The sequence below is a fragment of the Gadus chalcogrammus genome, chromosome 20, assembly GCF_026213295.1.
Source record: "Gadus chalcogrammus isolate NIFS_2021 chromosome 20, NIFS_Gcha_1.0, whole genome shotgun sequence".
Taxonomy (NCBI): domain Eukaryota; kingdom Metazoa; phylum Chordata; class Actinopteri; order Gadiformes; family Gadidae; genus Gadus; species Gadus chalcogrammus.
In genome coordinates, this window is record NC_079431.1 from 2,996,311 (window position 1) to 3,020,333 (window position 24,023).

Below are 24,023 nucleotides of genomic sequence, written 5' to 3' on the forward strand. Positions count from 1 at the left end.
GGCCACTCCCACAGTCAAATCTATGAAAGCCCGAAATAATTAAAAGTCATTAAAAAGACAAGAGGGCTTATGCGCGGACGAGAGGACACCGTCGTGTCCTCTGTTCCAATGGCAACGGCGAAACGTCGGGACAGGGGGGGTTTGGACACCCCTCCCGCCCCAGCGACCCGGCCCGCACGCGAAGAAGACCCGCTCTCCGACCTCGTCATCACAAAACGTTGGTATTCTCCGATTTAACGCTTTTTCTGTTGCAATAAACGCACTGGAGGCAGAACGCGCAGCCGGCCGACCGAAGATCGGTGAGCGTGTTTCTCCGGGGCCGCTCACTGAGTTGCCGGGGCTTCTTTTGATACTGGGTAATAGCTGTGACCCAGTTTACCTTCCTGGTGGGGTCTATTGTGCCTAAAGTGCTGCGGTGGCCTCTGAGATACAAGCCCCCCCCCCCCCACCACCCTCCCCTGCCGCCCCCGTCCCCCCACCCTCGGTGGGGACCAGATAACATTGTGGCTGGTGGGCTAGCGAGAGGCAGCCTCATCTCAGCGTGAATGCCGCTAATCACCGATGCTAATCGCGCAATCAACAAGACAGAAGCAAACGATCATCTTCGGCAGCTATCTGGGAGATGATTGCACAGCGGCGCAGATGGTGAACCGCGCACGCTTGAGCGCACGCACACACGCACACACACACACGCATGCAGACACACACACACACGCGTGCATGCACACACACACACACACACACACACACACACACACACACACACACACACACACACACACACACACACACACACACACACACACACACACACACACTCATACATGCATGAACAGGCGCGCACGCACTCGCACAGATATACACCCCCTACCATACGTTAACATTGGGCAGGTATCTGTGTTTTTAAGTCTTTGTTTTGCCTGATTATACATCGTCAAACACAGTCATTTGTTATCAATAACAATCCTGCAATTGCCAGAATTCACTTTTACAGAGTCGACCCAAATCAACCAGCTTCTGCTGATTCATCGCGTTTTTCAGCTCCAGCGTCGGATCGGAAAAACACTGGGGAGACGCACACCGACACAAGGCAGAGCATCATCTGGAGAGACCCCTCTCCTCCTCTCCACCGCGGTGGAGCGACCCACTCAACCCACTGAACCCCGGCGGCGGGCTGGTGTGTGGGCCGGCGGCGCCCCCTGGTGGTGGAGGCTCACCGGGGGATCTTGAAGAGCGCCTTGACCGGGTGCATCTCCGCCAGCGGGGGGTCTCCGTCCGCCAGCTCGATGGCGGTGATGCCCAGCGACCACACGTCACAGCGGGCGTCGTAGGAGTAGTCGTACTGCTGCTCGCACGCAATCACCTGGGGTGGGAGGGGGGAGAGAGAGAGAGAGAGAGGGGCAGGACAGGAAGCAGTGAAACCCAGGGCTCAAACACATCCTGTCCTCCTGGATGTTATGTATCAGATGTAGACGTATGAAATATAGAAGGTGGATGTGGAGGTGTGTTGCTGTTGTTGAGCTGTACCTGATTCATATTTAGTCAAGTTGAATAAGAGTAATTATATTAATAAAGACAGTACAATTATTATTCATATAATAATATGTTTAATTAATAATAGTGAAATCCTTATTATTCTTATTATTAGAATAATACAATATCATAATATGAGTGTTAGTATTATTGCAGACGTGTTCAGCCATCTTAGAAGTAATAAGATACATATTATACCAGGTGTGAGTGTGATTAGGCTTACAAGCCGTTTCAAAAATCTGCCCCATACGACGTCACAAGTGGGCGTGTCCACCTAGATCTGTGCTGGACAGATCAGCCTACCAGCCTACCCATTGGACTGAAGTGAACGTCGCTCATCTATCCAGCACAGATCTAGGAGGACACGCCCCCTAGTGATGTCATATGGGGCAGATTTTCGAAACGGCTTGTAAGGCGCATCACACTCACACCTGGTGGTATAATATGTCTCCTTTAAAGATCTTTGTGTTTTTTTTTTACCGGTGCTTACATCAGAAGACGTCGGCACACAGGAAGGTAAGTGGGCCACAGATTCTGCGTCCCAAACCGGGCCCATCGACCACCGACACACACACACAGACATCCAGCATCACACGCCGTGTAACCACCCCTGACAGCTCAGCTTACAGCCGACTTTATTCTAATTGCCCCTGAGGTCTCCTCCCCAGCCAATCACAAACCTCCTTCCTGCCAAATAGAGGTGGGGGGTTTGAGGGGGGCGGTAGCTATTAACCTTGAGGTGACCTCAAGCGCGGTCCGTGGAAGGGGTGTTGCACATAAGAATAGCTCTCTGCCTGCCACACGCACACACACACACACACATACACGTATACACACACACACAAACACACACATTCATTCTTAGGCTACTCGTGCACACATTCATGCATGCACACACACACACACAGAAACACACACACACTGACGCACACACACACACACACAAACGTTCATACACACACACACACGCATGCACACACACAGGTGCATGGACACACAAACATGCATGCAACATCCATGTCCCACTTGAACCTAGCGAAACAGGCTTTGTGTGAAACAACAGAAGGACGTGTATGGAGAGGGATGTGATGAGTGCATTAGCTCCACCCGGGCGGGGGGCCCCGGCTGCCTAATAAAGCGCTCCCTCTGACCTCGGGGGCCATCCAGAAGGGGGTTCCCACCGACGTGTTCCTCCGCAAGCGGGCGCTGGTCAGCTGAGCCGAGACGCCTGAGGAAGAGGAGGAAGAGGAAGAGGAAGAGGAAGAAGAAGAAGAAGAAGAAGAAGAAGAAGAAGACAAATTAGAGTAACGCTCATCGGCTGGTCAAGAAACGCCAAGGTCACGGACGCTCGTTACGCACGTCGCCGGGTATACGCCCGACGTACTTAACGCAACATTAAATGCATTTGTCACCTTTGTGTCAGATTCTAAACGGGAATCACGCAAAGAAACGCCGGCCCGGGATTGAGGCTGGCAGCCTGCCAGGCAGCAACACAACAGACATGTGATCATGTGAAATTAACGGGGCCAGATTTCTATCAGCTGGAGTCCCCTTCATCAGCCCACCGCGAGGACGTCAACAGGCCCGCGGGGGCGCCCAGTCATTATGGCGTAACAGCTTTCTTTTAATATGCAAACGGATCAAATAATGCAATTTAAATTAACAATAACAGCCCCGGGTCAGGGCTACGGTGCATGAAATAAAATAGAGGGGGATAAATAAATGAAAAATAGACGGGCTGTGTGGGAGCTGGTTATCACAGTGTTAAGCTGACTTAATGATTTATCCATGTGTGTGTGTGTGTGTGCGTGTGTTTGTACGCCTGTGTGTGTGTGCCTTTGTGAGCATGCGTGCGCGTGTGCGTGCAAGTGTGAGTTTGTGTGTGAGCCTGCGTCTGTGTGTGTGCATGTTTGTGTGCGTGCGTGAGCGTGTGTGCGTGTGTGAGCGTGTGTGCATGCGTGCGTGCGTGTGTGTGTGAGTTTGTGTGTGTAGAGCATGGGAGGGGAGGGCGATTCGGTGCGCTTAACAAACCATGCTTCTCGGACACTTTCAATAGATTAACCGTCAAGTGCTGAAACCAGTCATTCGCTCGACGCAGAGGGCAGACAGAGAAAGGGCGGGAAAAAACAGGTGTCGCACGGACCTTCCTCTCACTCCCCCCCCTTATATGCAAATCCTTTCCGTCCCCCCTCCCCCACCGGTCACGCCTCTAGTCGGCTCATTCGACCGCTCGACGAGACAGGAGAAGACTGTTACCGAAGTCGACGAGCTTGACTCCGCCCTGCGTCGTCAGGAGGATGTTGTTGCCCTTGACGTCGCGGTGGATGATGCGGTTGTTATGGAGATGCTGGAGACCCTTGATGAAGAGAAACAGGGGAAGAAGGTGATGATGATGATGATGGTGATGATGATGATGATGATGATGATGATGATGATGATGATGATGATGATGATGATGATGTCACTACCACACATCAGTGGTCCTGTTGTAGCCTCTCTTGAATGTGGGGAGCGTCCATTAACACACTAAACCTAACACGCTTAATTTCTGCCATATTTTAAAATAAAAGTACCAGATTGCAGTTTCATAGAGATACAGACACACACACACACACACACACACACACACACACACACACACACACACACACACACACACACACACACACATAAATCATAAGCACCGTGCATGATCGTGTGCACACTTATACTTGTAGGCGAGTGCTTGTGTTCGTACAAGTGTGTACTCGTGTGGGTCTTGTGTGTGTGTGTATGTGTGTATTTGTGTGGGTGATTGTGCTTAAGCTTGTGTGAGTATGTGTTTGTGTGTGTGTGTGAGAGTGTTTGGGCTAATCCAAGTATGCATGTGCGTGTGTGTGTTTGTGTGAATGCGTGTGTATTTTTTTTATACCCGTGTGTGTGTGTGTGTTTATTCTAATGAAAGTGTGCCTGCGCTGGTATGTGTTTGTGCTAATGCAAGTGTGTGTGTGTGTGTGTGTGTGTGTGTGATGTGTGTGTGTGTGTTTGTGTGTGTGTGTGTGTGTCGTGGCCCCTCACCAGGAGGGCCCCGTACAGGATGTATGCGATGAGGGGCTCCTGGAGACGTTGGGACCGCATGAACAGACCCTTGATGAGCTCCGTCACGGAGCCGCCGTTACACAGCTGGGAGGGAGAGGGGGGGAGAGGGGGGGGAGGGAGAGGGAGGGAGAGGGGGGGGGAGGGAGAGGGAGGGAGATGGGAGGAGGGAGAGAGGGGAGGGAGAGGGGGGGGAGAGAGAGAGGGGGGGGGGGAAGGGGGAGGGAGAGGGGGGGAGGGAGAGGGAGGGGGGGGAGAGAGGGGGGGAGGGGGGGAGGGAAAAAGAGAGAGAGAGAGGAGAGAGTAACAACAACTCCCCTCCATCAGTCATGATGCAGTCTAGATCATGATTCATGTGGAGACAGACACACACACACGCCACACACAGACACACACACACGCCACACACAGACACACAAACACACCACACGCATACGCCACCCACAGACACACACACGCCACCAGATGCGTCACACACACACACACACACACACACACACACACACACACACACACACACACACACACACACACACACACACACACACACACACACACACACACACACACACACACACACACAATCACAGCTTCTTCTGCAGGGCTGTGATGCATGTCCTGGCCGATAGCGTTAAGATTCATGCAGGTAGGGCCGGAGGCAGTGACAAACTGCAACTTGCTTAGGGAATATATTTCCTCTCTTGTGCACACTAAGAAAACAAGCAGTGTCTCTGTCCGCCGGTAAAATATAGCGTTTGGAGCGCAGTGCTAGCATGGAGAGCTTATTTAACACCTACCAGGAGCTTAAGGTCCTTAAAGAGGTCTCAGAGAACACTATACGAGATGTTGACCATCTTAAACAGATTTTAAGACTGACTAAAACACAATTTTGTCATTTATTATTGTATTATAATAGATTACATTTATTTTTTAAAAGAGATTTGAAACAATTCACACTGAATCAAGATACATGTGATGAAGCAGGAGGTAGGGGTTAGACAGTATAGACAGGTCATTAAGGTCTAGCTAGGGGTTAGACAGTAGAGAGACAGGTCATTGAGGAGCAGTTAGGGGTTAGACAGTACAGAGAGAAGTCATTTAGGAGCAGGTAGGGGTTAGACAGTACAGTCAGGTCTTGATGGAGTAGGTAGGGGTTGGACAGTACAGAGACAGGTCATTAAGGAGCAGGTAGGGGTTAGACAGTACAGTCAGGTCTTGATGGAGCAGGTAGGGGTTAGACAGTACAGGTACAGGTCATTTAGGAGCAGGTAGGGGTTAGACAGTACAGTCAGGTCTTGATGGAGTAGGTAGGGGTTAGACAGTACAGATACAGGTCATTAAGGAGCAGGTAGGGGTTAGACAGTACAGAGACAGGTCATTAAGGAGCAGGTAGGGGTTAGACAGTACAGATACAGGTCATTAAGGAGCAGGTAGGGGTTGGACAGTAGAGACAGAAGGAGAGGCAGGCCCACCTCCAGAACCAGCCAGAGCTGTCCCCCGGCGATGGGGTCTGTCTTGTAGAACATGCCGTAGAACTTGACCACGTTGGGGTGGTTGGACAGACTCCTAAGGATGTTGTACTCCGCCTCGATCTCCTCGTCCACGTCCTGCGGCCGGAGAATACCGTCAACAACCAAACACAACCGGACACAACCAGACACAACCAGAGACAACGAGACACAACCAGACACAACCAGAGACAACGAGACACAACCAGAGACAACCAGAGACAACCAGAGACAACCAGAGACAACCAGAGACAACCAGAGACAACCAGAGACAACAAGACACAACCAGACACAACCAGACACAACAAGACACAACCAGACACAACCAGAGACAACGAGACACAACGAGACACAACGAGACACAACCAGACACAACCAGACACAACCGGACACAACCAGACACAGCTTTACCTTTAAGAGACTCAATATACGGGCTTATATTTTTACGTATATTTTCCTTTTATATTACTATATATTCATTTTGGTATGTTTATCATGTTTCTCATATATATGTATTAATATAGGCAACAAAAAAAAGTAATAATAATAAAATTAAAAATTACAATAAAAAATATATAGGCCTATATATAAATATCTCTCTATATATATATATATAAATCCCTCTCTCTCGATATACATATATCCTATGTATAAATCTCACTCTCTCTCTCACTCTCTATATATATGTATACATATAGAATACAGAGCATACAACTATAGGAACATGTGTTGGGACCTGTGTTTAGATCCAGCTCAGTGGACTGGGGAGACGTACCGCTGTGTTAAAGCGTCACATTAGTCCGGGACAATGTTTAATCATCGCCCTTCAACACCTACTCCAACATCCACAAAGAACTCCACAGAACGAGAACGCTGCAGCACGTAAAGTGGCTCGAGCCACGTGAGTCAAGGGAGGCGGTGCGGGCCGGGAGGAAGAAATATGGCGAACGAACGAAAGTAAGGAGAAAGGAGGAAGTGCTCTGGTGTGTTATTCTATCAGAGTAAATCTCAGCGTGGGGGGGGGGGGGGGGGGGGGGGGGTGAAGGAAGCAACAGTCAGAGGCAGAGGAAGAGGAATCTCTCCCTGGTTGTCTGAGCGATGGCGTCGCGGGTCTAATCAGCCAGAGCGATGGGAGTGGAGGGATATCCATCTCCCCACCGGGGGGGGGGGGGGTGGGGCTGGTGAGGGTGGGTGGGGTGTGAGGGTAGTGGGTGGGGGTAGTGGGTGGGTGGAGGCAGTGGGTGGTGCGTGAGGGTAGTGGGTGGGGGTATTGGGGTATTGTGTTCACTGACACCCCCACAAAGACACGGAGGCCCTCTACGGGGGCGGGGCCACACAACGCGGGCTCTAGAAAAAAAACCTCCTTATCACACGGCGGGTAATGAATGGCTGAAGCAAAGAGGGGCGGAGTCAATTCTAACGCTACTCTTTGTGTTGAGGACGTGCAAGATTTACCATGACAGGAGGGGAGGGAGAGAGAGAGAGAGAGAGAGAGAGAGAGAGAGAGAGAGAGAGAGAGAGAGAGAGAGAGAGAGAGAGAGAGAGAGAGAGAGAGAGAGAGAGAGAGAGAGAGAGAGAGAGAGAGAGAGAGAGAGAGAGAGAGAGAGAGAGAGAGAGAGAGAGAGAGAGAGAGAGAGAGAGAGAGAGAGAGAGAGAGAGAGAGACATTGACGTAAACCATTAAAGTAATTTCGGTTCTAACTCCTTAATATATCTCAAGGGTGGGGTGGTGGGGAAGAAACGTAGGGGTAACTTACTCTGTTCGAGTGGCAGGAGTGCTGATACAAGCCAGAAACAATAGTAGGAAAGAAGTACAGTTTAAACACAGAGGTTTGTGTGTGTCTTCAGCATGTGGAGGCTGGTGGAGGTTACGTGGGGGCAGGAGGTATTTCAAATACTTTAAATCAACGACATGTCAAGGATTGTTGGCTTTAGCATGTGGGGGTGGAGGTGGTGGTTTGTGGGGGGGGGACAAAGGGTGTTTTAAACATCTTAAAATCAACGACAGGTCAAGGACATGGATGACAGTGTTCTCCCCGACCATGACGGCGCCACCCCATGGGACCCCGACAGTGGGCCCCCCCCCCCCCCACTGGGCCTTACGTTGACGGGGTCCAGGACCTTGACGGCGGCCTCGCTGCCGTCCTTGGTGCTGGTGACGCGGTACACCTTCCCGTACGTCCCCTTGCCGATGGTCTCCACGATGTCCCAGTCCAGCGAGGGGTCCCCCAGGTTCTGCAGGCCGATCATGCTGGACTTGAAGGGGTACAGTCCATACAGGGACCGCCTGGTGGGGGCGGGGGGGCGACAGGGGCACAGGGGTCACTCGGACTTCAAGACCCCCGGGTTAGAGGTGGAGCTCGTCTGTGGCGGGTTTGTGCGCGGTGGGTTGTGAACACGGGATCTAGAATGAGGGATTTGTGTGTGTGTGTGTGTGTGTGTGTGTGTGTGTGTGTGTGTGTGTGTGTGTGTGTGTGTGTGTGTGTGTGTGTGTGTGTGTGTGTGTGTGTGTGTTATATATATATATAAGCGTGAGTGGTGGAACTACCATCCAGGTTTGCTGACTTATGTTGGACTACCAAGAAACAGCGATGGGAGCTAATCAACAGTCGATTGGGTTATAATGGATGTCAATGGCGCGCCCCCGCTTTACCAACACAAGTACACTGCGAAAGGGGGTTGAACAAAAATCATGGTTGATTTACACCTGGACAGAGACGATGTCAACCATTAACCTGGGGTCTGAACAAACCAATGCTTTAACGAGCATGTTCAAGGTTGGTGAAGGGATAAGGGGAATTACGAGTATTCTCACAGGGAAAATATATGTAGAATAATAATATATAGAATAATTTGTAACAGGAGATAATCTATAATCTATTGCTGTGCAATATTTATGATGGTTATATAGTCATATCATGTGCACACATGAATGTATTTAACAACATGTTATCCTCTGATTGGTGAAAACCTAACGTGAGAGTTATGTGTGAGAGTTATGATTCTAAAAAAGGAAAACACACAACCTAGTATGAGCGAAAGCTACTTCCTGTCCATCCACAACCAAGGAAACACTGTTCACAAGAAGCTAAACAGAGACGATTGAAAGTGTGTATACTCTTTATCATGGGCATGGAATAAAAACCAATACTATTACCAAGGAAGACACAGAGGACACAAAACAACGGAAGGTAATATGTAACACTTGCCATATACAGTAATAAGGCATGAGATCAGGTAGCATGTGAGTGCCGGTCCAGATATACATTATACTCTAGTACTGAGGGTGTGTTGACTCCCAGCCCTAAGGTTCAGGGTTCGATACCCCAATGACCGCATGAGGCCTAGGCTTTAACCCCTGGCTGCTCATCAGTATAACGCCTCCAAACACATCTTAAACCAAAGGTTCTGGGTTCGATACCCCAATGACCGCATGAGGCCTAGGCTTTAACCCCTTGCTACTCATCCGTATAACGCCTCCAAACACATCTTAAACCAAAGGTTCCGGGTTCGATACCCCAATGACCGCATGAGGCCTAGGCTTTAACCCCTGGCTGCTCATCAGTATAATGCCTCCAAACACATCTTAAACCAAAGGTTCCGGGTTCGATACCCCAATGTCCGCATGAGGCCTCCCCTTTAACTGGTGTGCTCATCATTATAATGCCTCCAAACACATCTTAAACCAAAGGTTCCGGGTTCGATACCCCAATGTCCGCATGAGGCCTAGCCTTTAACCCCTGGCTGAATCCAAACACACCCCGACACATCCTAAAGCGTGGTACACAGTCGGCAGAGACAGCAGCGCTGGCGTACTTACAGAGCGAGCGTTATCTTCTGAGTCATGGCGAGTCCGAGGCCGGGTTGACCTACGGCTAGGGAGTCTCAGGGGATCATATCGTTACGACTCCGGCGCCGACACAACGCTCAGCGCTCTCCTAGCGCTCCCAGTGACAGACGGAGTAACAAGTGGCGCTTCACACAAGATAGACAAACGATAGAAGCGTCTACGTTGGGCGACCTTGTCACTCGTCCACTAAGAAGATCAATTGGATTGGACAAAGATTAACACCCAGGAGGAGTCTCTCTCTCTCTCTCTCTCTCTCTCTCTCTCTCTCTCTCTCTCTCTCTCTCTCTCTCTCTCTCTCTCTCTCTCTCTCTCTCTCTCTCTCTCTCTCTCTCTCTCTCTCTCTCTCTCTCTCTCTCTCTCTCTCTCTCTCTCTCTCTCTCTCTCTCTCTCGTGTGTGTACACCCCCCCCTCCCCCCCCCTGAGCCACCAATTCTTATTTACGGTGCTGTGCTGCGTTGTCACCCTGTAACGGCGTGCTCTTTGTAACAGAGGGTTATAAATAGGACACATTTCCCATGTTGTCCACGTCATTTGTAGTGGGCCAGCTCAGTGACTCAACCACCGACTAAACATGGAGAAATCACATGCATCGACACAGGTTAATGTGTATGTATGTGTGTGTGTGTTTGTATGTGTGTGTGTGTGTGCATGTGTGTAGTATAAGCATGTTTATGCTAATGAAAGTGTGTGTGTGTGTGGTTGTGTGTCTGTGATTGAAAGTGTGTGGGTGTGTGTGTGTGTGTGTGCGTGCGTGTTTGTGCATGTGTGTAGTATATGCATTAGTCCTGCAGTAACACTAAATCCTTAATTTTCCCATCTTCAATCTTTCAGACCTGTCCTTCCCCGTCCGTACAGACGCCAACCCGAACACATAAAAACGAATTCGTATTCATGTTAAAACGTCACACGGTCTGCGTTCCGCCATGGAGCCCCGCGTTCTACGAACGCCATAAGCGCGTCCGCGCGTGGCGACGGGAGACGTCAAACACCAAGGCGTGTGATTATAGGCCCGTGATCGATGAGGACGCAGCAGTGATCTATCGGGCGCCGTGCGTCCCATTTTCATCGTAAAATGATGATGATATATACGTACGAGGAATAAACATGTGCGAGAGGCACCCCCCCCCCCGTCTCCGTCCCCGTCTCCCCCACCGCGCCCCCCTCCCCCGGGGTCCTGGCGTCGTCATAAATGTGTCGCCGATGCCGAATGACCTTCAGCAACAGAAACACGCTGCACAGGATCTGGTGGATTGATATAAAAAAAATGTGAGTGATATTACCGAACCCTCAAGGATTTCACCGGCGAGGGGGGAACGGATGAGTTGTTGTGCGAGTCGCTTCGAGGGATGATCCGAGTGAAGATGGATTTTTCCTTTACTTAATACTCGACGCCCCCGGGGTTGCGAGACACAGACCAGGCCGCCCCCCCTTTGGCGTGCCCTTCAAAACACCCCTCAGTAAACGGAGGGAAGAAAAATCAATAAGCACGGGTTATGGACCGTGGGATATTATTATCCACGGCGGCAGAATGTATTATCGGTCATTCCGAGGAAAAGATATATAGAGTAATGCCCCCCCGCGAATTCGGTTCCATCGAGTGTTTCCATGCCTGGTGGCTGTGGTCCCTGACAACGACACAGCACACGGGCCCGTCGCCCGTTGTCAGGACGACCGCACTATCGGCCTGGGAATCGCGTTGCTACGCCAGCTGGTCATCTCTACCAGGTGGGCACCAGAAGAGACTATCGTAAGAACCTACCTACCGAAGTCCTGCGTTGGGAAACTCTTGAGGTCTTAGCGTGGAACGAGCAGCGCTATCGGCTTCTCAGATGGTCACACTTTTTAACCCCATCCATGCTGTCAGTGGTGTTAAACCATCTGTGTCTACGGCCCTTCTCTCCTGGGAGTGTCGTTGCAGAGCTACTCTGTTGTGTGTATGGTGATGAATAAATAAAAAGATAGATAAAATATAGCTGGAAATAAATTAAATAGAGAGCAAACTACACAAGTAATGTCACTGCATTGGTGAACACATAGCTGTATGTGTCCCATAATATTTAGCAAACTGACCGCATCACAACACCAAGGCACACATTTCAGAACCATAACTGTAACCTGGAAAACAAAGTATAACAAAAACTGAGTGAACAAATTTAACAGGCTAACTATTTGCAATCCCAGAATCATTAAGGTCAGAACTCCAGGATCAGAAAGCCAGAGTTCAGACATACCTGTGATGATTGCTGATACGATCCCGTCTGGGAAAGTGTGTCCTTCGGCTTCCACTCACACACTGTGACACGCAGTCCCTCACACACTCACACACGTCGCCCGACCGAATTATGCTAATCTAACGCAATTCATAATTCATCAGCTCCTAATCTGTAATGTGATCTACCGTTAAATATTCAGGCAGCAGATGATCCACTCATAATGGAGGCTGATATTAAGCAGATTGGGTTACTCACCGGTAACCAGGAAGTGGATGAGGGTTACTGAGGGTTACACAAGCACCCCCCCCCCCCCCCCCCACACACACACACACACACACACACTGCCTTCTGCCTTACGCTCCGTAAACAATGTTGCTGCAACTTCATAACAACTGTTGCTCCTTAAGCTGAGCTCCACAACGTCACAACCGTCGTTTTGTCTGTCGGATGCTGAAATGAGAATGATTTTCTACTAGTGAGGGGCAGACACGATTTTTCAGAATAGAAAATGGTGTATTTATAACACCTAAAACCAGCTCGCTGCACACCGCTAGGTGAACGCCTGCAGTGTGTGAGCCATCAAGGTCCGTCCCTGCAGACTCAGGTCCAGCACATGACCCAGAGCCTGGTGGATCACCTACTTACATCGTCGGGTCCTGAGTCTGGTCACCCCCCCTCCCGGCCGTGGGTAAAACAACAAGCCGTTACTCTATCAGGGCAACCCAGGAGGAGGAGATGTTTTGATGCCTGCGCCTTGCTCATCCCAGGGGGTCTAATCTAAAAGAACACACACACACTTACAAAGGTGAAACACACACAGGCACACACACACACACACACAACAGATAACTAGACAGCCTTATAAAAGCTGTACGTTTTCCACACACACACACACACAAACACACACACTTATACGCACACATGTACACACACAAACAATGGCACACACACACTTATACGCACACACACAAACAACGGCACACAAACACACACACACACGTATACGCACAAACGTACACACACAAACAACGGCGCACACACACACACACACACACACACACACACACACACACACACACACACACACACACACACACACACACACACACACACACACACCAGATAACTAGACAGCGTTATCAAAGCGGTGCGTCTTCCAGCGACAAACATACGTACACTAGCGCTGTCGACACGGGAACAATTAACCCCGATAAAAAACAACAATAGCAACACGTCCCCTATTGTCAGCGTGCCGTTCATACCACGACCCACGGGATGAGACACCGCCTATTGAGGGTGAGACGTTCCGAGGTACCGGACCACGCTTGGACCGCCGGCCTACGGTGGTTATAATAATAGCGGGTTCGGGGGCCATTGTTGTTGCTGCAGAACAGGACACCGCCTCCACGTGCTGGTATCGCTCGGGTTACCTTTTGTCCGTTGGGCGGTGTGGCGCCCGGGGAACGAGGGGCTTGGGTTTGCACTTTGCACTGCGGCTGTTCAAGGGGTCGTGTGTTTCAGACGGGGGGGATCTGCTGTTATGCGCGTAGTGCTTCTCAAGCAGGATGAATAGATTAGCCCGCTCTGGTTCAGTATGTGCACAGAGAACAGGCACGGTTTCTTTGTGCTAAGAAAGAAACGATCACGTTATACAACACGGTAGACATTGAATGTGCTCCGTCAATGAAGGTGACACGGTCCATGGTGGTAAAACAGGGCTCTTGTTTTATTGGTGAGGTAAACTAAACAGCTCGGAGGCAGTATGGGGACTACTGTTCCTGAGAATATAATAATATATAACCTCACCTCAGCACCTGCACCAAAACATTGCATTTGTGTGTATATCCTCTGATAAAAAGAAATACACGAGATCACCAAGAATATTATATAATATTACTATAGTATATTACATAAATAATATTTCTATATTATCTAACATAAATAATACTAAATGTTAACACATATGAAGGCATCGCCATGGTAACAGAAAGCGATAACCAGTAGCATTCAATCACACCAGTGTGTCCAATGACAAAAGTTGTCAATCCCATTTGACAGCTGAGCGTGACGAGCCAGCCCGGTGGAAGTAAGGCGCAAGTCTGCTAATCTAATTTTCTGCTTCCTTGGAGCACACCCACATTCCCCCATGCCAACTCTCACTGAGGGCCTCCCGGTGAACTCAGAGGGGCTAAACCCCCGCGGTAGCGCTGCGGTAAAGGGACTTTCAGCTGTAATCCTTGTTAAGGGGATAGGAAGGGTTTTACACCGCAACAGCAAACAGCCCCGCGGCCGTCAACACTAGCATCCCTGTTCTCCCTCGCGCCGTGTTAACCAAGGCTTTACCGGGAGAAACACAGAGAGAAGGGGGGGGTACGGTAGAAAATGTGCAGATTTAGCTGAATTCAAATCCACAGTCTTAGCTGTGTGCACGGGAGTACTTGTTCGGGAGAGAATCGCTGATAAATTAGCCCCTAGTCGTGTTTATTCACCTCAACTGTTTTTCTTGCACAGATCTGCGTTCGATTCAGAGTTCGGAACGGTGAGGCACGGCCCCCCGACATTAAGAGAGGAACACGATCCTTTCTCCATAAAGGTCGGAGAACTGACAAGCGTTTAATTCAACTGCCACTCCCGGTGTCCACGTAAAGGTCAGAGTTTACTTAGTGGGATGTGAGATCACGCGAGTGTCTACAGATGTGAGGTGAACGGCTGCAGGACTGTGACAGCGTGTGAGGGGTCAGTGCATGGCTGCTCATCGCTCACCAGATCCGGCCATGGAGGTGGTAGTACTCCTGGCTGGGGTTTTCCTCCTCTGGCCTGGGCAGTGGACACAAACAACACTCAGTAAGGTGTCTAGGTCGTCCATGTATATATTATAACCTATAGGAATTTTCCGATGAAAGTCACAACCACAGCCTGCTGCGTTGACCAAGGCTTTGCCACCGCAAATATGTAATAAAGAAACGCTTTTCGTTCATTGGGTTTAAAGAGGTGTGTTGTGGGAGGGGTGAGTCTGCTCTGTTCTTAGTGTGTGTGTGTGTGTGTGTGTGTGTGTGTGTGTGTGTGTGTGTGTGTGTGTGTGTGTGTGTACTACAGTGTCATAGAGACAGATGTTTTGTGCCTTTCAAATAATTTGTTATATAAGTTAATTGACCAAATATAATAATTATTGTAATGTTGTGTAAATACATGTTTGAACGAAAAAAAAAAATATATATATTACAATTATAATCCCAATAACTATGTGAGCAGGTTGGCTGAAATGAAACATTGCAAACTGTTGATCACCCAGTGTAACTGTCCGCTGTTATGTTTTACTATTTCTGTTTTGTCGATTCAGAAAATTTCCCAAAAATGTACTCTCAAGCCAAATTGCATTCTTGCAGACACTAAAATCATAAAAGTCATATTTGACCCCAAGGTCCACCAATAACCATTAAGAATAGTAGTATTGTAGTAAAATGATGTTATGACTAGAGGCCTACCATCTTTTATGGAAAGAATAGACCTACAGCTTTTTTGTTCTTCCTAATTTGAATGTATGCTCAGTTGGAAAGACCTTCTACTCACTTCTACCTCGTTTGAGGTAGAAGTGAATTTGCTGACCATTGCAAACCATTAAACCTGCACCGTCCCACCTTATAGGTTTAAGAGACTGCTAGATAAAAAGGAATAAAATATGCCTACCCTGTATTTGCTGAGTCCGTATGTCCACCTCTACCTGTAGAATATGAAAACTTGAAGGTTCAATGATGGGTCCACATTGACCATGTAGTATACTTCAACAATATCACTCACTCCCTTGCAGAACTGGGCAAACGAATCGTCTTTAGTTATTATTTTGAACAATGCATTTCTTTATCTAGTGCTTACCGTCCATAGCGACATATCCGAACTGATTTCCCTGCTCCCCGTGCAAGAGTGAATAATTAACTGTCATCTGATATGACCTCAGAGTGTCGTCCTGTCCTGAACACCAACAACTACTTCTAAAATGACACACACTTGCTTGTCTACTTAAGAGAGATAACGTTATTGTAGTGCGGGGCTTACTAGAGTTCACAACGTGGGGCCTGCTGCTTAAATTCACCTTTTGCAGAATGGCCTGTAACATCAACATCTCGGAGCATGAAGAATATTATGCAAAACTTTTGGGTTGGTTTTTATGGCAAGGAAAATTGCACCGCGGGTATTTACTGCATGACCTACATGCTCTTCCTAATTAGACATGGCACCAAACTAAGTCTGTGTCGGCCCCATGGGCCTCTCTTGCTCATGAAACATTCCCCCCAATTACCACGGTAGCAAACAGGCGTATTTCAGGGGCTGGGTTGATCGTACGGAGCATCCATTCAATTTGAATATAAAACGAATGTATGCGTTTGTAGTAATTGTGAGTTTGCGGTTCGGTTTTGTTCTCCCGTCAGTGAAGTCAACATTGAAGCTTCATAACAGAAGCCGCTACTGTTCTCTATCGTCTTGGTACATGAATAACAAAGCCAGGCTTCCCCCTTGCGGTATGTTTTTCCATCAGACCCCTGGTCGCAGTGTATCCTAGGGTAGACCCAGCGGAGACCCCTGGTGGTCGCAAAGTGTATCACAGGGCAGACCCATCAGACCCCTGGTGGACACAGCGTGTATCACAGGCCGAATACTCGGCTGCATGTATGGGTTATTTCCATAGATTGGACATTTCTCCTTAGTGCATGACAGTATACATGCTACAATATGGGCACTTCCTGTCCTATTATTTGCAAAGCACGTTGTAAACCTTGTTTTAAAAAAGTGCTATATAAATATATATCTATACGATTATATAGATATTTCCCAATATAAGCCTATATGAAGTACAACCTGAAGTATTAACCATCTTGTTGACCTGAAGGCCAACAACAACAAGCTGAGAAAAGGACGATTAAAGCATTTCATGAGTTATAGACAAAAAAATAAAGATACATTTACACAGTTAAGTGTGTGTATATTTTATTCACATATGTTACATTTTGCATTAAATGTCCAAGTCACACTTTTTGAACAAACTCAGATAGTTTGAGTCAGCACCTACAGTAATGTACTGTATTCTCTCTTCATTCACACAGGAGAACACACACACACAAGCCTTCAGTTTGAATTTTACACCCATTTTACTCCTCTATAGCGGTCGTGTACACGTACAAAGTGGGGGGGCCTACTTCAAAATAAGAGTGTAGGGGGACAAATAAGCAGCATGCATGAAATTAAGGGGGGGAGGAGGAACCAGTTGAAGTGTCATCAACGTCTTCCTCGTGTTGCTGCGGTCGACCACGTGGACCGGCGATCAGAGAGTTTGGGAGCCATCGCTGGGGCTTCAGGGGGCTGTGGGGACCCTAAAGTGGGGGCATTTATATTACGACACAACTGGATATGTAACCTCCCTGAAAAGAAAAAGATGGCGTTTCGGATATGAAGCGTTATTATTAATTAAGGTTTGGTTCGTCACGACACTGAGCAGAGCGAGATGGAGAAGCCGAAGTTTGGGGATCTGAAGTTTAAACAAAGGATTTGTTGGATACATGTTAAACTTGAAAAGAGGTGAAATAATCTTCTGAATAGTGCAAATTAAAGGAGGACTATGATCAGTGGTAAAATTCGTTACTTAGTTTTTTTCCATCTGGTGACAGAAAGCTGCTGGTAGCTGCAGCCTGGGCCTAATTAAACTAATTAACAACTCATCGTCTTAACCTTCTGATCCCTTTGACTGAAATGAGAACCAACGTTAACCCCTAAGGTATCAGGGTTCAACAACGGGCTTCGGTTTGAAGATCATCCGTGAACCCAAAATAACCAATAACAATTTTACTGCCTAAAAGCAAAATATTTCTGTACCTTGATATGGGACGATTATGTTTAGGGGGAGGGGGGGATTGTTCATCCTGACCCGTCATTGCCATGACAACACGCTCAAAGTCACCGTCGCTGGTTGTCAGGACAGAGGATGGAAATTAATGATGTAAGGAAAAAAAGAAAATAAAGACCGCGATGCCTTCGTAAATATTAAAGTGGACTGGAGTCAGCATCCCTGTCCGATATATAAACTCATACGAAAACGCAGCTAAGAAAATATTCAATACACCAAAAAAAAAAAAGGTCAAATGAGATGATGAGCAGCAGCATTTATTTAAATATCTCAAACTTAGTCATTTTAACCAGCAAAGAAAAATGTCAACAACCAAAAAATAAAGAGTAACTAATTCCTGAGGATGGATTTCAAACGGCCCCCATCGACGGAGCCTCACTCGACGGCGTGGACTCTGGTGTCAGACAGGTGTCTCGTGTCCGTTACCTCCAGACCAACACAACAAGCGCACACTGTGGCATAGCGCCACACTGCAAACCCTCGCCAGCACGGCGAGGTAGGAGAAATCAGATCAGAGAGAACCGGGGGTGATATGCGTCAGTCAATAATTACTAAATAATCTTACTTTACAGGGGGGGTTCATCAGTTTATTTTTTGGATGTTTTTGCAGGGGAGGGTGTGGGTGGGGAAGATATCGTACTACCGGCTTTAAAAGCCTCTTCCTAAACCAATACCGTCTTTCTGGGCCAAGCGGTGCTCTCACTTTAAACTCGCGGTCCCTCTGAGTCTCCCCCATTTTAAAACCACACGGAAAATCACTTAAACACGCGCACGCAAACACACACACACACACACACACGCACGCGCGCACACACTTGTTAGTCTTGAGGCATGATTGTACATGTAGCTTCACATAAACCAAGGCTGCCACTCTGCATGTTTAGTGTTTATCACGTCATAAAGATACCCAAATATTTCAACTGCGGCGGAACTGTCCTTCATCAGGGGGGGGGGGGGTCCGTGATTGGTTGGTGGACCCGGTGGTGTGAGGGGGTTGGAGGGAGGGTAGAGAGCGTAGGTGGTGGTGGTGGTGTGGGGGGCGGGGGGGGGGGGGGGGGTCTTAGAGTCCGTTGTAGTGCGGACCCCAGCGCTTGTTGATGTGGTCGAAGGTGTGTGAGACCCACTGCTGCTCCAGCACCCGGTACCTCTCGGCACACAGGAACAGGGGCTTGCCCCGGCTGTACGGGGGGGGGGGGGGGAAGGAGAACAACGTTAAGCATGATGCGCTACCACGGCGACCCGGGGGGCCAAACCCGCGGTAGGAAACAGGCCTTATAAGGGCGTTTGGGTGGGGATGTCAGATCGCAATGATTGCAATAGAAGCGTAGGTGTGTTAGTGGTAGTCATGGTGCTTTGGGCGTTGTTTAGATATTAATCATGTAATTATAAGTCGTTATGGAGGTGTCGTCGTGTTGTGTTTGAAACTGCCGCAGGGTTTCACATGTGAGACGGGGCAAAATAAAGTTTGGATTAGCTCGGGTAACGGTATAATTACGTTAGTTCTCTCAAAATGGTGTAGTATCTCGGTAAACAAAATATCTACACACACACAGTGTGTGTGTGTGTGTGTGTGTGTGTGTGTGTGTGTGTGTGTGTGTGTGTGTGTGTGTGTGTGTGTGTGTGTGTGTGTGTGTGTGTGTGTGTGTGTGTGTGTGTGTGTGTGTGTGTGTGTGTGTGTGTGTGAGAGAGTGAGTGTGAGAGTGAGAGTGAGAGTGAGTGTGTGCGAGTGAGTGTGAGAGTGAGTGTCAGAGAGTGTGAGTGTGTGTGAGTGTGAGTGTGAGTGTGAGTGTGAGTGCGAGCGTGCGTGCGTGCGTTACCGTAGGTCCCGGTCTTCCTCCCCGTGGGCGTCCAGGTACACCGAGCCCCACAGGCAGAAGCGGTGGCCCCGGATGATGATGATGACGGAGGCGTTGATCAGGAGGAAGATGCCGGTCGCGGCGCCACAGTGTTGGGAGTGCTGCGGGGGGGGGGGGGGGGGGAGGAGAGACACACGCGGGGCGATGTTGGTTAGGTCTGCCATTGCACCTTCGACAGAGCGTACTTATAAGATGTTCTACCACAATGTACTCCATCATACAGCTCACACTATAGACTCTTATATAGATCGGAATAACGGACTGAATAGGAGAACACTTAAAGGAGCATTTCACCGGTGGAGGCATGAATATGTATTGAAATTGGGTCCTATATGTAGTCGAATAATAAAATAAAATTCTAATTTGGTGCCGTCTTGACCGAGAAAAGGCAGAAAGTGACTTTTTGGCGCTTGTGGATTGAAGACAACAACTCCCAGCATGCACCACGATGCCCAGCTTCGCTGGCCACTCCCGCTGATCTAGATCTCCGCCTATCGGACACCTCGCTGTTCCATCTACCAAGCTGATACCGCAAGACTGCTCGAAAATCATTTCACACAACATTTCTAGTGAGGGGTATTAGTTGGTGAACTCAGTGAATTAGTCCTCGTTTGTATTTCTTTCGAAATGGTGGACATTTGCATGGTGCCGGGATGTTCAATCAGGACAAGGAAAGGACAAGCAGTAAGTTTCCCTTTAAACGTGCTCAAGGTTCAAGGTCAACGGGCATAAGGCTCCAACTCAGGCCAGCAGAACGTCGGAGATGTAACGTAGAACATCGCTCAACGCAATGAGCGTCGGAGCAAAGCTAGCATTGATGCTACCCTGGGCGTAGCGATGCTACCCTGGGCGTAGCGGTGAGTACGTGTTCTCCCCCCTGACGCAGCACTTAAGAGTTCTAACTGTTTCTACTTTGATCTGTGTCACAGCACACACTGACCTCTTAGAGAACCAATCAGACTAGAGCTTTGTTCAACGTTGGGCTTTCTTCCTTTCTAAACTTAATTACGAGATAAAAAAGCTTTGAACTCCCGTCAGTGAAACTGGGTTTATTCCGAACGCCCAAAGGGAGCCACTGAAAGGTGCGTTCACACCAAGAGCGAAACAAACTCTTTGAGCGGCGCACAAAGATAAATCCCAAGACTCGACTCAGACGGGTCTACCCGTCCGCCTCATTCGCTCGAGTTTAAACGTTTGTACTTTTGCGCAAAAGTATTGTCAGTCACCCGGACGCAGCTCCTGAATTTCCCTTCGCTTCCGGTGGGAACACGTCTTTAGACGTGTTCCCACCGGAAGCGAAGGGAATTTCAGGAGCTGCCAAATTCCCTTCCCGTCCTTTAGCTCCCCTGACAACAGGCAGGTATGGCGGCGGCGGCGCCCTCACCAGAACACATTCACAGGTGCCCTGCTGCTTGCAGCACGGCCCCTTGAGGCAGACGAAGGTGCCGCAGACCAGGCAGAGCGCCGGGTCCTTGGGCACCTTCTGGCAGGCGGAGCACGCCTTGCGGTGGTAGTACTGGAAGAGGATGTTGTAGTTGTCGGGGAGCTGGAGGAGCCTCGGCGCTCCCCACTGGGGGTCCTGCACCAGGAGGGTCTGGGGCGAGCGGAACGGCACCAGTTCCTGGGAGAGAAGAAACAAAAATGGTGAATGGACTGCAGATATACTGTATATATTAGAGCTGTCAGTTAAACGCGTTATTAACGGCGTTAACGCAATCCAATTTTAACGGCGTTAATATATATATATATATTTTTTTAATTTATAAAAAACTGCTTTGTTCAAGGCAGTATGTTTGTATGTTCATCGTTTAATTGCACTATAGGCTTTTTTTTGTATCTGCCTGTTTTGATCAGTATATGCCAATGTTGTTATCAATAAAAAAACATTTGCACAAGGCAAGCCGATGCACTTCTCCATGTTGATAAGAGCATTAAAATTAGAACAATTAATGGGACAAAGAAATCAAGGGATATTTAGCATAGAAAAAAGATTTGCGATTAATTGCGAGTCAGCCATGGCAATAATGCGATTAATCGCGATTAAATATTTTAATCGCTTGACAGCCCTAATATATATATATATATAGTGCTTTACAACATTGCCTGACGCTCACACATTCACACACCGAAGGTGGAGTCAACCGTGCCGGGCGACAGCCAGCTCGTCGGGAGCAGCTAGGGTTAGGTGCCTTGCTCAGGGTCACCTCGACACAGTCGAACTAGCAACCTTGAGGTGACCAGCCGACCCGCTCTACCTCCTGAGTTACTGCCGCCCCCCAAAACAGGTCAATAAAATGTACAATGGAATGTCATTTTACACACAACGTCGATTCTTTTTACCGGGCTCTTTTAAAGCTGATTAAGGAGAGATTTGAGGGGTTTAAAGAGAGAGCGAGAGAACAGTATTTTGAAGAACAAACACAAAAAAACACACCCTCCCTTCTCTGCTCCCTCCCTCTATGTTTCTCCACCAATGAGATGATAACACTATGTACACAAACGTGATTGACAGGCTAGATGGATCCAAACATCCAATTAGGACAAAGATGCCCTGATTGTGGGAAATGAGCAGGAAATGAGCAGGGAGACGGCTTAAAGTCAAAATGAACTCTTACAGAGGTCAGTCAACAGGACCAGATAATCTTACAAAGCACTTCACTGACTACAAACTGACGCATAGCTCTCTCACCTCTGACAAATCACACTCAAACAATAGCTCTAAAGTCCTACCTACAGCAGCTTTAAGATCTGAGGTTTTGATTCACTGTTTCAGTTGTGATTAAGAACGTCATTTAGAAGATGTTCTGCCTTTAGAAATCAAGACGATGTACTTTGGGAATTTACCCATGACCTGGATGAAAAAGGACGAATACTTATTGAACATTCTGTTGGTTGCAGCTAAAAAGGCTTTTACCAGGAAGTGGTTATCGCAGGAGATAACCATCATCTTCATCATCATCATCTCATCAATCATAAAACGGAGCAATTTACCTCATACTTTAAAAAGTGGATTCACTTTGTAATGCCCCTAAGACCTCATTTTGTTTTCACAGATCACAGGTCATTTAACAAACAAACAGACTACTCCCTAACTGTTTTACTGTTCTTTCTACTTACATTTTTACACAGTTTTGTGTCGTATGTGTGTACTTCTGAGAGCCTTTTTTCAAATGTGTACTATTCATGTCATAACCGTGAGCACACACAGAAGATACGATGAATGATGTGGAAATGTTTGACAAAACGAACCAATACAAAAAAAAATATATATATATATATATACCGTAATTTCCGGACTATAAGCCGCGCCTTTTCCCCCATTTTTCGATTCTGCGGCTTATATAACGGTGCGGCTAATCTATGGATTTTTACAGCTAACGGCCACTAGGGGACCTCCTAAATCAATGGATTTTACAGGTTACAGTCCAACTTTAACTCTATGGGCTCTATGACCGGTCCTCGCCTGCCCCCCCCCCCCACCTTTAAGCGGCAGGCTCCATATATGTACACATCTTTCAATTTAACTGCGGCTTATACTCCGGTGCGACTTATAGTGCGGAAAATACGGTGATAATAATAGTAATAATAATGTGATTGAGAATGTTTTGGTGCATCTGGGGCGCGCCACCCACCAGGGTGTGCTCGGCCTGCGTCTCGGGGAGCCCCTTCAACTCCTCACACCACTGGGTCACCAGCTGGAAGGCACTGACCCCCGGCCACTCCAGACACGAGGCGCTGGGGACGGGGCTGGAGCTGGAGCCTGGGGTCTGGGGCCCCGGGGCCAGCAGCCCCAGACCCACGACCAGCGTCCAGAACTCGTCCTCCTGCTGGGGACAGACAGACGGGGGTTCAGTCCGTCAGTAAATAGTTTTGGAGCAATAGTCCAATGATCTGTCTGACCTAAATGACACCAACACCTGCACTGAGAGAAGAAAGGCATTCGTTTGATATTCATTTTGATTCATTTCAGATGTCCTTCATCTTATATATAAAGGCCCAATCCCATTTCTACCCCTTACCCCTCCCCCTAACCCCTTCAAAACAAGGGGGAGGGGTAAGGGGAAGGGGTAAGGGGTAGAAATGGGATTGGGCT

At 48.3% G+C, this 24,023-nt stretch overlaps 2 protein-coding genes across 3 annotated transcripts in view; both read right to left on the reverse strand.

The window, feature by feature from the left end:
- Nucleotides 1-1,142: 1,142 nt before the first annotated feature.
- Nucleotides 1,143-19,059, reverse strand: LOC130373600 (myosin-IIIb-like). The gene is made up of 9 exons (XM_056580205.1): nucleotides 16,232-19,059; nucleotides 15,866-15,899; nucleotides 14,942-14,995; nucleotides 8,219-8,402; nucleotides 6,081-6,215; nucleotides 4,591-4,695; nucleotides 3,790-3,889; nucleotides 2,685-2,761; nucleotides 1,143-1,363 (listed from the first exon to the last, which is right to left on the reverse strand). The coding sequence occupies exons 1-9, from the start codon at nucleotides 16,296-16,298 to the stop codon at nucleotides 1,214-1,216; spliced, it is 906 nt and encodes a 301-aa protein (XP_056436180.1). The 5' UTR covers nucleotides 16,299-19,059; the 3' UTR covers nucleotides 1,143-1,213.
- A 75-nt stretch (nucleotides 19,060-19,134) lies between these two features.
- ubr3 (ubiquitin protein ligase E3 component n-recognin 3) overlaps nucleotides 19,135-24,023 on the reverse strand; it is a 44,578-nt gene continuing 39,689 nt past the window's right edge. For both annotated transcript variants that reach the window (XM_056579238.1, XM_056579239.1), the window contains 4 exons: nucleotides 23,563-23,757; nucleotides 21,315-21,551; nucleotides 19,892-20,031; nucleotides 19,135-19,252 (listed from right to left, as the gene is read on the reverse strand). In XM_056579238.1, the coding sequence (XP_056435213.1) occupies nucleotides 19,135-19,252; nucleotides 19,892-20,031; nucleotides 21,315-21,551; nucleotides 23,563-23,757 (690 nt within the window). The remainder of the gene's footprint in view (nucleotides 19,253-19,891; nucleotides 20,032-21,314; nucleotides 21,552-23,562; nucleotides 23,758-24,023) is intronic.

Coding starts and splice junctions, on each gene's coding strand:
- LOC130373600 (XM_056580205.1), bottom strand. CDS start 16,298: ATGTTGATGTTACAGGCCATTCTGCAAAAGGTGAATTTAAGCAGCAGG. Junction 14,996..15,865: donor ACGGACTCAGCAAATACAGG/GTAGGCATATTT, acceptor TCCACTGCCCAG/GCCAGAGGAGGAAAACCCCA. Junction 8,403..14,941: donor CACCTCCATGGCCGGATCTG/GTGAGCGATGAG, acceptor CGCCCCCACCAG/GCGGTCCCTGTATGGACTGT.